The sequence below is a fragment of the Crocodylus porosus genome, unplaced genomic scaffold (genome assembly GCF_001723895.1).
Source record: "Crocodylus porosus isolate Cpor-Errol unplaced genomic scaffold, CroPor_comp1, whole genome shotgun sequence".
NCBI lineage: Eukaryota > Metazoa > Chordata > Crocodylia > Crocodylidae > Crocodylus > Crocodylus porosus.
In genome coordinates, this window is record NW_017728947.1 from 43,817,632 (window position 1) to 43,833,941 (window position 16,310).

The 16,310-nt window shown below is 42.7% G+C and overlaps 1 protein-coding gene across 24 annotated transcripts in view; it reads left to right on the forward strand.

Annotated features, from left to right (window-relative positions):
* The window catches only part of MADD (MAP kinase activating death domain), a 113,987-nt gene that overhangs the window by 69,610 nt on the left and 28,067 nt on the right, over positions 1 to 16,310 (forward strand). For 12 of the 24 annotated variants that reach the window (XM_019551549.1, XM_019551548.1, XM_019551550.1 and 9 more), the window contains 7 exons: positions 3,826 to 3,879; positions 6,851 to 6,951; positions 7,378 to 7,461; positions 8,607 to 8,765; positions 12,760 to 12,868; positions 13,431 to 13,493; positions 13,894 to 14,014. In XM_019551549.1, coding sequence (XP_019407094.1) covers positions 3,826 to 3,879; positions 6,851 to 6,951; positions 7,378 to 7,461; positions 8,607 to 8,765; positions 12,760 to 12,868; positions 13,431 to 13,493; positions 13,894 to 14,014 — 691 coding nt within the window. The remainder of the gene's footprint in view (positions 1 to 3,825; positions 3,880 to 6,850; positions 6,952 to 7,377; positions 7,462 to 8,606; positions 8,766 to 12,759; positions 12,869 to 13,430; positions 13,494 to 13,893; positions 14,015 to 16,310) is intronic. The other 12 variants (XM_019551553.1, XM_019551570.1, XM_019551561.1 and 9 more) reach the window with 3 other exon arrangements.

Sequence of the window (16,310 nt, forward strand, 5' to 3'; positions counted from 1 at the left end):
TGACCCCAGTATTCTTTCCTGCCATGGCAGGGGGTCGGACTAGATGATCTGCTCAGGTCCCTTGCAACCCTACAAACTATGAAACTAGACATCAAGCTATTGATTAATACCCTTTGAGCTGGACGATCCAGCCAGTTTTCTATCCACCTTACAGTCAATTCATCTAACCTATTTTTCCTTAGCTTGTTTGTGAAAATGCTGTGGCAGTCTGTACCAAAAATCTTGCTAAGGTCAAGGTAGATCACATCTACCACTCCCCCTGCATCCACAGAGCCAGTCATCTTGTCCGAGGAGGCAATCAGGTTGGTCAGGTGTGACTTGCCCGTGGTGAATCCATACCAGCTGTTCCTAATCACCGCCTTCTACTCGAAGTGCTCAGAAATGGATTCCTTGAAGATCTGCTCCATGATTTTTCCAGGGAGCAAGGTGAGGCTAGCCAGTGTGTAGTTCTCCATATCCTCCTTCTTCCCTTCCTTAAAATTGGGCACTATATTTGCCATTTTCCAATTGTCCGGGACCTTCCCAACAGCCATGAGTTTTCAAAGATAATGGCCAGTGGCTCTGCAGTCACGCTGACCAACTCCCTCAGCACCCTCAGAAGCATTCTCTAGTCTGATTTGGAAGATGGTAGTTTCTATTGGCAAGCAACAGGTTTCCTAATACACATATTGGGAGCAGAGCTGTGCCTGCTCAGGCAAAAGCTCCCTGGGGTTGGGAGGAGCAGTATTTTGCTCACTTTACTCACACCTCTTCCCCACCTCTCCCCAATACACTGATTTGGTGTGACACTTCCCTACTTTGCTTCTGTGACCTGGTAGAGGCAATGCAAAGCTTCCCATGCCTTGGCAAAGACTCCTGGGAAGGGAGGAGCTAGAGATCCTGGTACCCCCTCATAGTTGGTGCCTGGGACAAGTGGCTTCCTTGCCCCACCTTAGTTATGTTACTGTATTCTCTCTTTTGTTTCTATCTATATTATTTTGTTTCTGTTCTTGATACTGTCCTGCTAAACATGACAGGGCAAACTGGGAGGAAAAAATGCTTTCTTTTACTTTGTAAAAACCAGGCTTCCACTGGACAATTTCTTAGCTTGGCTCTAAGCTCTGGCCCAGTAGAAGCCTTTTTAATATTAAATGTTGATGTTGAAGTTAGTAGTACAGCAGTCTAAGATGAAAAATCTCCAGTATTTTCCCAGAACTTATTTTTGGGCCAGACTTATTTTATATTTGGAGACTCCTTGCAATTGTTTTGTGAGAGGAAACACTTGAGGCTGGAGTGTCAAGTATATGACCTATGAGCCAGATACAGTCTGTGGTCTGGTCTCTCTGGTCTAGTAGGCCAAGGAGTTTGGGGATGCAGCTAGTGCTGTGAATCCTGCCAGGCTTAGCAGATGAGACCATTGGCAGCGGGTAGGTGAGCCAGGTAAGCTTGACCCCTGACATCAGTGATCTAAGCGTGTTAGGTCCTTGCTGATTGTTGCCACCTGCTGTACTTCTGTTCAGGTTTGTATGTCATGCCATCGCTCTGGTAGTTTATATTCCTAATCAGATTTATTAGATGATCTCTCCTTTTTCTGTTAAGAAGCAGTCTGCAGGAAATCCTGACATTATTTTTTTATGCTAGGTGTTATAAAAGTCCCTTTGGACCAAGATATAACTGAGAATGTAGAGTAATTACTCTAAAAACCGGTGGGGGCACATCAACAAGGGAGCTGTTGTGATAGAGCTGTTTGATCCCATGATAACTGTCGCCTAGAGGGGGTTCTAAGATGCAAGGCAGAATTAAATAGGGCATATAGTGAATATGGTACAGGGAAAGCCTGTCTATGCCTCTTCATGGCAGTGTGTGCTCAACTATAGGAAATTGCAGCCAAGCCTACAGAATGTTGTTTAACTCTTAAAAAAAAAAAAAAAAAAGATGCATCTTTTGTTCATGTACTGTCTGCTTGTCTATAGGGAAGAACATCCATCAGTCACAGCTGCTGTAGCTAATAAGCAGAAATAAGAACCTAGTGGCTTGCAGCTGTCTTCCCAATTTACCCATTATTGTCTACCTTGGAGGCCAGGAAGTGTTGGGGAGAAGGATGGACTCTCCTCCAAAGTTGTAACTGCCCTTTTGGAGTCATCCTGTAGTCTTAGAGACTTCCTGGTCAGCTTTTTTTTTTTTTTTCCTTCTGCTTTGTTTTCTTCCCTGATTTCAAGCCCATGATTTCCTGCCTTTCTGCCATCTGCAGGGTAGGGGTGGTGTTGCTTGCCATACTTCAATCAGTGCCTTTGGTTAACCAGGATGAATTGATCCAGAACAGTACAGTGTTATGCACCTGTCTCCTTTCTCTGCTTTTCTGAGAACTGAGTATTCTGCTTCTGTAGTATTCCCACCCTTCATCACCCTGTTGAGAGAGCAAGCATGAAACTCAGTATTCAGACTAGAGCCTCCAGCATGCCAACTTGTCATGCTTCCACTGGATCACCAGGCCAGCACCTGGAGTGATTTGAAGTTTCCAAGCATAAAATGAACACATCTTAGAAAGCTGCAGAATCTTGGTGGACGTGGGTGGTACTTGCATTTTCTACCTCATCCCAGGGTTAGTGAAAGGGAGAGTGTGTGCATAGACTCCAAAAACCCCTGCTAGCCCTCTGCATTGTGTACTTTCCCTGGAATACTCTGACTCCAACAGGGAAGAAGAGCTATGACATAGTCAGGTCTTGGAGGATGGCATTTGGCATGACTAGAATCTTAATTTTTTACTTTTCTTCCATTTTCCATTTTCTATATCCTGACACGGAGCAACTTGGAGGAGTTAAGAAATTCAGTTTCCTGCATCTAGAGCCCAGCACTTGAGTGAATTCTGATTTGATAGAATCCTCCTGTTTATTTTACAGGGGTTTTTTTTATGATGTTAGTATTAACCAAGGATTTTAATATAAGAAGTTTAAAATGAAATCTCAGTTTTCTGAGGAATGCTGCTCCTTTTGTGCATTTCTTGGACAATTATTCAGATTATGTGAAAACAGTTCCACTAATGTCATATTTTCTTGAATATCTCACACCCCACATAACACATGTACCTTTTTTGAAAGGCAGAATGCAGAATTTTTTTCCAGTTGTGGGTTTAGAGCTGGCTTTTTCGTGAAGATACTGTGCTTCAGATTGGTTACCCACTTCTCTCTGCGGGGGGGAGGAGTGGGGTGTCGGTCTGCTTAGCTAAAAACTGCTTCCAATTTGAGGCATCTGTGAAAGGGTTAATACTAAATTGTGTCTTTCCTGCTTACTGATAAGGACTAAGAACTGGGCAGCCATTTTGAAGCACGGTGTCTTCATGCTTCTGTTCCTCTATGTTCCTGTTCTGGCAAAGAAAATCGGCTTTCCCACTCAAGACATGGACCTCAATTTTGGAGAGCTTATTTTTGGGGGAAGAGTGTGTGTGTTAAGTGGGTAAATAATATATTGGGTTTTGTGATCATCTAAATTTTGGGGAGAAAATACCAAACCACCTGTCCTGAAATCAGTCCTTCCCACAGAAGTAGATGGATTGTATTGGGTGGGTGTGCTTCTAAAACCTATTTTTGCTCAACCAGTTCATTGTTGTGGTCATTCCTAATTTTTGACATCCTGTTAGCAGGAGATGATGCAGCTCTCTACTCCTAACATTGATTTCTTGCGGAATGGTGTTAATTTAACCTTTCACTCACTAATGGTCATTAATTCTGTTTGTTTGGAGGTGCAGGGGTGGGTATCTCTTTTACTTTTTGTTTTTTCCATTTTCGCCTATCTGACCAGCCTCTGACTCTCTTTCTTTCTTTCCTGCTTGCAATGCATCTTGGGTAGAATTGTGGAACAAGCACCAGGAAGTGAAAAAGCAAAAAGCTTTGGAAAAACAGAGTAAGGAAATGATGAAACCCAGAAACTGACTCCCCCAGCCTCCCCATAACTGCCAACTCCCTGAGCCTGGGGTGAGCCTCCATCTATGGACAAGTTCTTATGCCCACACAACCAGAGAGTTTGTAATTGAGGTGAAACCCTGCCCCTCTAGGGGATGCTGAGTAGATTGGCCCTAGAGAACTCAAGTGTTCAAATGCAAACTGTCTCCTTTTTCCTGAACTTCTGTGTGGAGAAAGGGGTCAGCAAGTCCTACCTCCTCGTCACTTCACCGGTATTTGGATTTTACCCTGATAATCTGTCTCCCCTTCTTATGAGGCACACAGGCTATTTTAGCCAGCAAAATGATGATGTTAATAAGTAGCTTGTTTCTGAATCATGGTGAGATGGAGTTCTTTGCTCCTTCAGATTCCCCAGGAATGGCAGATTTATGTGTTTAGGTATTAACTACCAATGAGTGATTTGTAATCCCTATTTAACTGCAGCAAGAAATCTCTTTTGAAGGAGAGAGGAATTGGGGATACATGAAGAATTGTATTTCATAATGGTGCTAGCTAAAAAAAATGGGGCGATTCTTATGAGGTTAATTTGTGTATCATGTTAAGGGTATGGGGTGAATTAGATGGCTGGGGACCATTTGTAGAGTTTGCAAAGAGCCTGATTTTTATATTTACCTGTTATAGCATCACTGGCATTGATATGTGGACTACTTGCACTCATACTATAAAGCTTTGTAGAGTATGTATGGAATAACTACTGTATGGTTACATATATCTGTGTGTGACTGATTTCAAATAGTACCCACAGTGTGCTAGATGCTGTCCAAACATAAGAGACGGCACAGTTCCTGCCTTGCAGAGCATACATGCTTAAAAACAAGGACAGAACAAATGGACACACTGACAGAAGGTAGGGGAAAGAACTAACAGCCAAAGACGTGGGTGAGGATTGATCACATTCTGATCAGTTTTAATGACGCACCTTCCTGTGCACACAGAGATGTACATAGAAATGTCTATATAAAATTTAAAAAAAAAAATTCATACGTGTGGTGGTGATCACAGTTTGATAAATTGCTTTTAACATGCACCTTTTCACTCCATCACCCATCCTGTCCCCATACATTACCCTCAGGAATATTTTTAATATGTCTGTCTGTGAACAGACTCATTTAGTACAAGTTAGAAACAAATTTGCTAAAAAAGTTTTCTTTCTAATTTTTTCCCTTCAAAAAAAACCCCATGACTAAAGATATGTATTATTGTGTTAGGGGTACATCTCATTAGTAGTCAGAGCAAGAAATAGTGCCTTTTGAAGCGCTGAAAATAGATTTCTTTCATGTACCCTTTCCCCTAGCCCCTAGATGGTCCCAAATTATGTTTAGAAAGCCAATTTTAGGAAATGTGGTTTGGAAATTGGTTATATTTTCCTTTTTGTGAGTTCTGGATGATTTGAGTTGTAGTAACTAAGACTTGTGGCATTATATACAGACAGTTTACAAAAAGTAAAAAATTGTACTTTTGTTTTGTTTTTTTCAACTCCTACATAACAATATTTCTGAAATATTTTCTCTGTAAAATATATGATGCACAGAGTATGTTTGATAGGATAGGAAACTAGAACATTCAGGTATATACAGCCTTTGGGACGACTTGCACAGCTCATTCATGGCTTTGCTACTCCGCTGTGGTATGCCATCCTAAATTCACGCCAACAAGCCTTTTATATGCATCTCTTCTATTCTGTTGCACTAATGCTGGTACCATTTAGTAGTAGATATTATGAACCATATAAACATGTCAATTCCTAGTTTAATATCTTTAGTGGTGTATAAGGTATTGCTGTATTGTTTGTATAGAGTTATTGGACATTGTATCTGTACAGATAATGGGTGTAGTATACAAATCCTCCAGCTGCTGGTCATGTGTCTCTGTTACCAAACAGTTGGCAGATATGGATATGGCAGACGTGTCGTGTTCAGTCTCTTCTCCCTTCTGAGCTTAGTGGTGACCCCCCACCCTTCGTACAGTCTCTAGCATATTCTCCTTCTCCCTACTTCCATTGCGAAATGCTTTCCAAATCCTTTCTTAGGTTCTCTCTCTCTCTTTCTCTCTTCTTCATTCTCATTCCTTTTATCATCCCATCAGAGGAGGGTAGATAACATGACTACAGTACTGCATGGGGACCTTAACATAAGGCTTGATCTCATTTTTTCTTCCCTTTTTGTTTTTGGGTGAACTTGGGTTAGTGAATGCATGATTTGAGACCTGCTGAATCCTGCCCTCACTACTAACTTGTGATTGCAAACTCTGGAGAGCCATAAACTATGTAACTGGTGTGTACATTGAAGTGATGCACAATACTGTTTCCCCTCCCTCTCCCCGCCCCCCCCCCAGCATCTTTCTTGCAACTTTTACTTGCATGGCACTAATTACCACTCTGTTTGCCTGTTCATACTGTGTGTTGCTTTTACAAAAAAATTGCCTGGATAATGTTGTGGGCAGCTTAGCACATTTAACCCAAGTTAAGCAACTAGCTGTGCAAAAACAAACACCAACTTTATTAATAAGAATTAGATGCTCTTTATTTTACCAAGAACAAAGGAAGTGGCTTCCCAGAGTTGAGTGGTGACTGTTCTGCATGCCTTGTAACTGGAATCTCTTTGACACCTGTCTGTCCTCTTTTTATCTTTTTGTGAATTGATAACTGAGCTCTCACTGAGAGGTGCTCTTAACTCTTAATAATTAGATTGTTGGGCTGCTCCCTTGACATATTATGAGATCCAAAGTAGTTTTGGAAGGATGGCAGATGTGACCTATTGAGCTTGTTGACAGTACCAGGGAACATGAGAACAAGAAGTCTTCTTTCTCTTGGTACTGATTCTGCTCACAGTTTAGCACCTGCCTTCTATCACATTGATTTCCACTCCCACCTCCTCCAGTACAGTAACAAATTACCTTATCCTTCTGCCCAGGGCCTGAAGGCGCAAAACACTTATTTGACTTGGGAGAGACAGATGAGAAAAAATCCCAAATCAGTGCTGACAGTGGCCTCAGTCTGACATCAGGCTCTCAGGTCAGTGCCTCTATGCTTTCGCTACTCATACGACAAGGTAAACAACAACTTGAGATATTCTTTACTTCTGGGGGCTTTCTGGAAATTTGGAGAATGCCTCAAAGACTCTCTTTTGGTGAGAGAACACTTTTGTTCATTGCTAGAAGGATCATTCTTTGTTCCCCACCTCCTTCATCATATGGCTCTGTGGACTTAATTTGGGAAGATCCTGTCCTTTCTGACACATTGGGGACAGTGTGCCCTTGTGACTGGCTCTATGCAGCCACAAAGACAAAATGAAGCTTGTGGTTTTAAGTTTCCCTGAAGGAGCACCCCCAAAAAAGCAGTAATGTATTGTCAGTTATAGACTGGGATATATATATAGAAAGGGAAATATCTCAGTTGGAAATTTTTTTCATCTCCCGTCTCTCTTGTATTGGTTTGCAGAAGAGTGATTTGGACTCTGTTGCCAGTGCTGGTCCTGCTGTGATGGTACGAAGTACGAGCCAGGATTCTGAAGTTAGCACAGTGGTAAGAGAGGCCTAAGGGGAATCTAGGGTCATTTGTACATGTGCTTTGGGGTGGGGGTGCACTTTAATTAGAGTGACTCTCAGGAGCCATTCTAATTAAAATGCCTGCAGTGTTTCCTATGTCCCTGGCAAAATGGCTACAACATATAGAATGCACACATAAAGGGCATACACCTCAAGTATATATGCATGCGTGTGCGCACACACTCTCTCTCTCTCACACATATCCTAAGGTGCCTGTATATGTGCTGGACACTTCCTTTGATGCGTTTTAACTAGAACATGTCAGGGCAGACTCAATTACTTGAGGTACAAGTGCCCTTTGTTATGTGTACATTCTATATGGTGTAGCTGCATTGCCAGGATACATTTGTCTATAAAGCCTGCCTTCTGAGCTTTACAGGGGAAGGGTAGGAGGTAGGTGGGCAGGCATGCTCTTTCTCTGGGTGGGTGTTAGGTCCATATGTATTGCTCTTTATTGTTGTGTGTTGATAAGTATCTATATTCCATTTGTGGGACATGTTATGAAAACTTTATCTAAAGTTTCATTCTAGAGCTATATTTTCTGTGGTACACCTGCAGCTGTTTATATATGTATACATTTGCTGGTGATTTAAATGAGGGCCAAAATATGGATAGATTTCTTTTTCCTTAAGATAAAAATGGCAAGGAATGTACTTGGTGAAAGGGATTGAGCCTTTCCTTAACTACATCTGTCTGACACTTATAGCCTGGCCCCCACACTGGAGAGAACTTTCTAACTTCCTTTTTCTGAAAAGCTTTGAGGTGAGATGTTTAGAGTCTACATCCCTAACTCTCTTGGCCTGGTTCCTGATCTGCAAGGCAGTGAGGTCTTTCGGGACAGGGATAGCATACACTTAAGATTTTGTTGACCAAAAGGTTTTTAAATTTATTTTACTTGTTGACATTACCTCTTTCTGTCATGTCGGATGTCATGGGAGGGTTTATGTCGCGGTAAGACAGAACAGATATGGCCTTGCGCTGTGCTGCTGTTGGGAAGATGATGGGACCTTGGAGACATAACCAGGTTTAGGGTGATGTTCTTGACACCTTTTTCTTTCTACAACATCTCTTGCTAATGGAAATCAGGGAAAGCCAGTCTAAATTCTTTTTTTTTCTCTGCAGGTTAGTAACAGTTCTGGAGAGACATTAGGAGCAGACAGTGACTTGAGCAGCAATACTGGCGATGGTCTCGGTGGGGAAAACGGTGGAAACCTAACAGGATCACGGGGAACAGTGTCAGACAGTGAAATTGAGACAAATTCTGCTACTAGCTCCATCTTTGTAAGGATGTGCTGGATTGTCTTCTAGAGAGATCCTATAAATGAGTTGGTGTGTGTGTGTATCCAGGCATGTGGCCAGAAAGGTGGTATTAGGGATTCTGTTTCATATCACAGGGTTAATCGGGACTAAGAATTGTGTAGCAGTTGATACTGCAGGTACAAGTTTTATGCAGTTCGCTGAACATCTCAAGGAACTGCATGTTGTGCAGCATGCGTATAGCCACTCCTCTCGCTTTCATATAATGAGCATTAATGATCTTTTCCCCGCTGGCAGTATGACTCTCAACCAAGCTAACATATAATCTCCCCTTTGTATGTATATTGTCCCTGATGGGAGTAAGTGGCATTACATAGCAAAAAGGACTTGATACCTTATTGTTGAAGCAGCTGCTGAATGTGGCCATATGGTGACCTATCTCTGTGTTTAGCAGCTGTTCCATTGCTTTTAAAAACATTGTTCCAGTAATAACTGAGGCATCACTATGTTTTTTATTTAAATACCCTTTTCCAGTGGGCAGATCTGAACACTGTATTGAAATTGAAATGAACAATCACAATATTTTTTGGTTATTAAAATATATGCACTTTGGGAATAACTGCATCCAGTAATGTAAACAGGTCTTTTTCTTGGTGCAGATATTAACATGATCTATATCAATTGACTAAAATTCTTCTCTCTAGTTCAATTAGTCCTCTCTCCAATTTTGAACATTTTTTCCTTTGTTGCTTGTTCCAATGGGATCTCTGGTCCCTCTTTCTTACAGTCCGTCATTACAGTGCAAAAATTCTAGAATTATTTATTAGGAATTATATGTAATCATCAGATTTGTTCATATTATAATGTGGTTTTTGTTTTAAAAGTTCAGAGTCATAACTGACAATATTGTTAGTGGGGTACAAGTGTCTTACTAGGTACCAAAGGGGTCCGATTTTAGATTCATTTTGACTCAATGTCTTTATTAACCAAGTGGAAAGCAACTTGGGACAAAACACCTTAATGAAATTTTGCTGATAGTGTTAAATAGGTAGACATAGAGAACAGCTGTGGGGGTAGAAACTTAATATAAGGAGACCAAGGGGAGTTAATAACATAGATAAGTGATAGGATGATCATCTTCAACAAATGCATCTTAAGGCAAGTAAGGAAACATAAGCCAAAACCAGTCAGGAAGAAGGAAACGTTTGGAAAATAGTCCTGTTAGAAAGATCTATAATTGGTGGTGGACAACCAGGCTATTTTATGGTATAATCTGACTGTGCTGTTTCTGGGACTACTCAGGCAGACAGCACATCTCAAATCTGGGTGCTTCAACACTATTAAAAATAAAAGACAGGAAAAATGGACTTGGGAGATTTTCCAAGATAAATATGTAAAGAAGGCACAATCTAATGGACCTGACCTCAGGACACTTGGATTCTAATTCTGTTTCTGTAAATTTCCTTGTTCTGTGATTTTTGGGACAGGCTGATCCCTTCTGTTTTCCCAGTATGTAAAATGGTGATAATATTCAGCTATTTCTCAAACAGTGTGTGAAAATTACTATATAATTTCTGTAGAGATAAGAGGGCATCAAGTATTATGTGTATCCTACAGTCAGACCTAGCTAACAGGGTAAATATTGTTTGTATTCAGATAATAGTCACTTTTTAAGCCTGGAAGCATGGAGAGCTGCCTCCAGCTGGTGAGTCTGGTTTTGGGGGAAGGGGCATGGGGGTTGCAGATCACTCCCTCCTGCAGTGAGGGAGGGGGCAGGGGTAGGCACTGCCCAGCTCGGGTGGGGTGGGGCGTGGGACAGAGGTGCGGCTACTGCCACTGCTTACACCCCAGGTGGGTGGGGGGAAGGGCATGTGCCCCCCTGAATCTGTGTGGGGCGAGTGGGCAGGCTGCAGCTGTGGGCTGTAAGTTCTTCTTGCTGGAGCTGGGCTATGGAGGGGGCTGCAGCCACCCCAAATTTCACTGTAGCTCTGCGCTGCTGCCACGCGCCTGGTGCAGCCCCAGTTCTTCCTGACTCAACCCCCAGGCACGACAGAGGCATGGATCGTTTGTGGGGGGAGGAGGGATGCGGCTCCCTTGCAGTGCCACCATGCATCCAGCACAACCCCTGCTCTTCCCAGTGCATGGGGGGAGGCAGCAGTTCAGCCACTAAGAGCCGGGGCTGTGCCGGGAGCACGGTGGCGGCATTGGGACGGAACTATGGCAAAATTTGGGGTGGCTGCAGCCCCCTCCATAGCCCCCTGCTCTAGCCCAGCCCTCAGCAAAAAGAGCCTAACTCCAGCTCTCAGCTGCAGCCCACCTGCTCTCCTCATGCAGATTCGGGGGCTACATCCCCCCTTCCCTCCTGGGGTGAGACAGCAGTGGAAGCTGCACCTGCTCCCCACCATGAGCCGTGCCTCTGTCCTGCACCTGACCTGTCCCAGCTGGGCAGCACCTGCCCATGCCCCTGCCCTCTCCCCTTCCACCACAACGGACTTAAAACAGCTGGAGGCAGCTCTCCATGCTGTATTGGAAATCAGATTGGTATGGACTGATATGCCTCCTTAAAAATTGGATTTTGGTATCAGCCTCAAAAGTCTTTATCCATGCACCCCTACTCTTTGCAGAGACTGTATCTTGCCAGATGTGTATGTGATAAATCCTTTTTTTTTTTTTTCCTGGTTGGTTGTAGAGAAGTAACAAGAGAAACTGACTCTGTAAAATCCTATCCAATACACAAAATACATTGAAAAATCTATGAAAAAATATTTTTTTAAATTGATTTACAGGCATTTTAGGGAACAATTTTTATTGGGCATTATTTCAAGATTTTGTTTTATTAAATTTTGCAGTATTATGGATGAGCATGAGGAAAGATTTCCTAATAGTGCTCTACTGGTCTTGAACAAATAAATTAGAGTCTTCATCTCCACTTGCTTTAGCTAAACGTTCATAGAAGTGCTTCTGCCAACTAGCGGATCATTCTCAATTCTTTCTCTGTCAGCTGTCATCTGCCTTGTGTGTCTCTAATCTTGGCATTATTCTTGATTATTTTCACCTTTTTGTACATTTTGGGCCTGTACATCTCCTTATTGTCCACATATATCATTGTATTAATACATATCTTATCAGTCCTTGCCCACATATTATCTCTTTTTGTCTTGACTCTCTCTGTTATTATCTCTCTGAATCCCAGTTGTACAGACTTTGTGTGCATGAAGCCGCTGAGCGTCTTTTTACATCTGTGGAGCATTTTGGCTATAGCATAGTCATGCTCAGGTGACTGTCAGTGCTTATTTATTTGGTTTCATGGAACTTATTTGTGTTTTAAAATGCTTCATGGATTTGCACTAGCTTCTTATTAAGCTGGTCATTCTATACTTCCCTTCTTGCTTCTCCTTCTCCTAGCACTGGCAAACCTCTTTTTCTTCCTTCATACAATATTGTTTATGTTGACGTGAAAGCCTTTACTGATGCTTGTTTCATTTGGGACAACCTGGGATAAACATACATTTTTAAGTTGCTTTAAAAGGGGAAAAGGAGCTGCTACTTTGGAGTGTGCAAAGAACTGTTTAGGACCTACCTAAATTGCAATGGAAGTTCACGGTGCAGCAGTGCCTTTAATCTTGCTCTTTTCCCTGCATGCCCCCTGCTCCCACCACTGACTGGCAAAGGCAAAAACCGTGGCATTAATTTCCTCTTGGCCACTCAGCAGCGGGGAGGGATTGTGCAGCAAAAAGCATGAGATTTAAAGGTGCCTTCCACATCGTGAACTTTGGCCATGATTTAGGTAGGCCCCTTGTTATGTCTGCATGATTCAGTAGCGATACAAAAGTAGGTTGTAAGACTGAATTTGGAGTGTCTTTGCATTGCCAATGAATCCCAAAGAGGTAAGAGCATTGTAATAGGAAAGAGTCCGTCTGAAAGAAGGTTTACAAGTCCAAAATGTTTTGTGATGGATTATACTATAAGGGGCAGTTGTGCCTGACTGTTAAATTGTCTCTCTCTTCCAATTCTTCAGGGTAAATCTCAGAGTTTAAAGCCGAATCTGAAGGACAAAAGGGGCAGCATGCCAGGCAGAGCTCCAGAGGGTGCAAGCCAGCGGGTTTATCTCTATGAAGGGCTTCTGGGTAAGTTAATATTCTGGGAGCTGTGAAACTGATATTTGGAGGAGTTGCACAGGCTTGGGCTTGTTCATTCTAATACATGGTTCCCATAGATTTTATTCTTCAGGGAGCATTGCTTTCCAGACTGGAGAATTCAGAATTCAGACTGGAGGGCAACTTGGGTGGTTCAAGAAGAAGTGGAGGATTGTCCAAAGAAAAATGAGTAAGGGAGGATTAGTGAGAGATTATAGTTTGCATAAAATAAATTGTATCCAAGTCCCATGTTGGCCCTGAATCTGAATTGATGCTGCGGTCCTGAGAAGCGAAATTGCTTAGATGGATAATAGCTGAGAGCTAAAATGTATTGATGTTTCCTGCAGATAGTTTTGCCTGAAACACTGAATGGACAGCGACTAGACTTGAAGACCCATTTTTTTTTGCTGAATGTGTCCTGGGATAACAAACATGTCTGTCTTTGACTTGATTAATAGTAAATTCACATTAAACAACAGCTCTTTCTCTTCACCTATTTTTTGTTCTTCCTCTCTCTTTGCTGCCATGTTCCTGCCTGCTTGGAATTGTGCAGGAAGGGATAAAGGATCTGTCTGGGATCAATTAGAGGATGCTGCAATGGAAACCTTCTCTCTGAGTAAAAATTTCTTCTTGGTGCCTCTCTGTGTCTGCTGCAGTATTGCTGCTTAATAGGCTGTGTGCATCATCTGTTCTTTTCTGTGTGTGATGCATGATCCCCTTTTGGGCACTTAATGATAGGAGGAAGACATACACTCAGTGGACGTTTTTGGGGCAGGTCTTAATCTGAGGTTTGGGGAAGATGCAGTGAATGTGTCATGAAGTAGGGTAGGAGAGTGTTCTTCCTTTCCCTCTCCCTCTTTTTCTCCCTCTTGTGATCTTGTTAGTAATTTTCTGCTGTGAGATTATTTTCATGTGTGTATTGGCCTGGGTCATCTTCAGACTGGGGAGAAAGGAGCTGATCCTGTAGTGTCTGCTTACAGTGCAAGCTTAGAATTCTTCAACTTGATATTGTCCAGGTAAAGAGCGCTCAACTCTGTGGGACCAGATGCAGTTCTGGGAAGATGCTTTTCTGGATGCTGTGATGCTAGAGAGAGAAGGAATGGGAATGGACCAGGGACCTCAGGAAATGATTGACAGGTAAACTAGCATGAGTTCTTAGACCATGTTTATTTCAATCCTTGTTTCACAAGAGGATAGAGCAGTCTTAGGATTTTGTTTTGGTTTTGTTTTGTTCTTGAATTATTTCTCTTTCACGGACCTCAGTATTTTCTCTTGGACATATGCCTCTTCATGTATTTAAGACCAGGACAAAAGTTTCTTTAAAGTTAAGGATGGTGTAATGATTCTGGGGAAATAAGAAATGGGTAGAAATGTGCAATCAGAATACCATATTTACTTGCACACTACATGCACTTCTTTTCTAAAAGGAACAGTCTTCCAGAATTGGGGTGTATGTCTGAAGTAGGGAAACTCATTTTCTTCACCAGAACTTCTCTGCATGAAGGCATAGAAAGATAAGGACACTCTGCTACAAGATGGTTGTCAACTTCTGTCTCCCTTCTAGGAAGAGCAGGGGAGGGGGGGCAGGTGGGTGTTCAGTCCAATGTTAATTTTTTCACAGTCACTCTCAAACAAGAAGGATAATAAGGATATGGGGGATATGTAGCACTACGGTGATGTCATGAAAGATGACTTGCAGAGCCACAAGTGTATTTTTATAGATTCTGCTTTCCAAAAATAAGGTGCATGCTTTGTATGTGAGTTAATATGGCAGGACCTTTGCATGAAATCTACTATGTCAATAATGAAGTAAAGGTGCTGGGAAGAGCTGCTGATAGGCTAGAGTACAAGATAGCCTTGGCTATCATTTTTGAGCATCCAGAAAGTGCTAAGTAATGTGCAGATGGTATAAAAACTAACACAAAAAACCATTGGGAGTATTTCAACTAAAACCTGGAAGGAAACCACTCTTTAGAATTATTTTTCTGAGTCGGGGCTAGAAGGCATCCCTGTATCAACATACAGCATGGGGAAGACTGCTCAAGCCAGGGATGTCTTTCCCACTTCATTTCCTCTCAGATTAAGCTAATTCTGATTTAATACTGATCCATGGTAGAATTTTTTTTAAGTTCCTCATGCCTTACACTTCTGAGTTGAATTTTCAAAAGTAGTGGGGGCTCTTAAGTATGTAAGCTTCATTGCAAATCAGTGAGACTTAAGGGCTAGGGACAGACATTACACATAAACCAGTTTTAAGTGATCAGAAACTGGTTTAAATTTGTAACAGAACAGATGTTCAGTGCACACAAACTGGTTTGGAAATGGCTGAAACCGGTTTGAGAGAAACCTGGTTGAATGTAGTATCAGACTTGACTGACTTGGCTCAAACTGGCTTATGGATTGTCTTCCCCAGATCCCTTGTTGGTTTAAGATGAACCAGACACCTCCAGCATTCTGGCATGCTCCGGGCTGGGCAGGCTTTCTGTTCCACAGCAGAGCTGACCCCTCCCCTCTGCTCCCTGGCTGGCACTCCGGCAGAGACTTAGGCACAGCAAGGTCTGGCTGGCTTCCCCCTGCCCTACCCGCCCCCCTCGCTGCTTGCTGTTCAAGCAGGAAATCCCCATCCCCTCCCTCCCTCCTATCTCCCACAGCACGGACCCCAGCCTCATGGACCCTAGGCATGTGGTATGCTAGCTAATGCAGATATGTGTGTGTTTCCAGTTTCACTGGGACAGGCAGGCAGAACAGTGACTACTTAGGGCTGTTTGAAGCTAATCAACAGGTAAGCTGTTTAAGAAGAGTTTGAAGTAATGGAGAGAGACTATTGTTTTGCTGATCAGGTGATAAACACTGTTATCAGCCCCCTATCAGTTTGCTACAGACAGTATAAAGAAGCAGGGAGGGAGATCGTTGATGATACAGAGCTTTTCAGATGCACTGCACACCCTGCCCTCCACCCCCCCCCCCACACCGGCCTCAGAGAGCTAGCAGGGGAATGGAGGCTGGCAGCACTCCCACCTCTTGAGCAGTGAGTAGGGGGGGAAAAGCCTGGGATGGTGCAGGCAGACCTCCCTAATCAGAACATCCTGCCAGGGCCTGGCCATGCCTCGCCACTCAGCTCAGCCCTGTTCAAGGGAAGGGAGAGCTGCTCTAGCTCCCTCTGACTTCTAGCCTAAGCTGCAACTTCTAGCTTGAGCATGTGCCTGAATTTCCTCAGTCCAGAGAGAATGTCTGTTTGATTACAAACCGATTCAGCCTAGCCAAGGCAGACAATCCTGCAAAGATTGAATCAATTCAGGCTCAAGCTTTTTAAATATCTGTCCCAAACTAAGAGGCCTAAGTACGTTTTGGAAGTCAGACTTAGGCTTCTTAGTGCCAGATCCAAAAAAAGGCTTTGGTCACTAAAACAAACCCTAGGGAGAATTCAGGTATG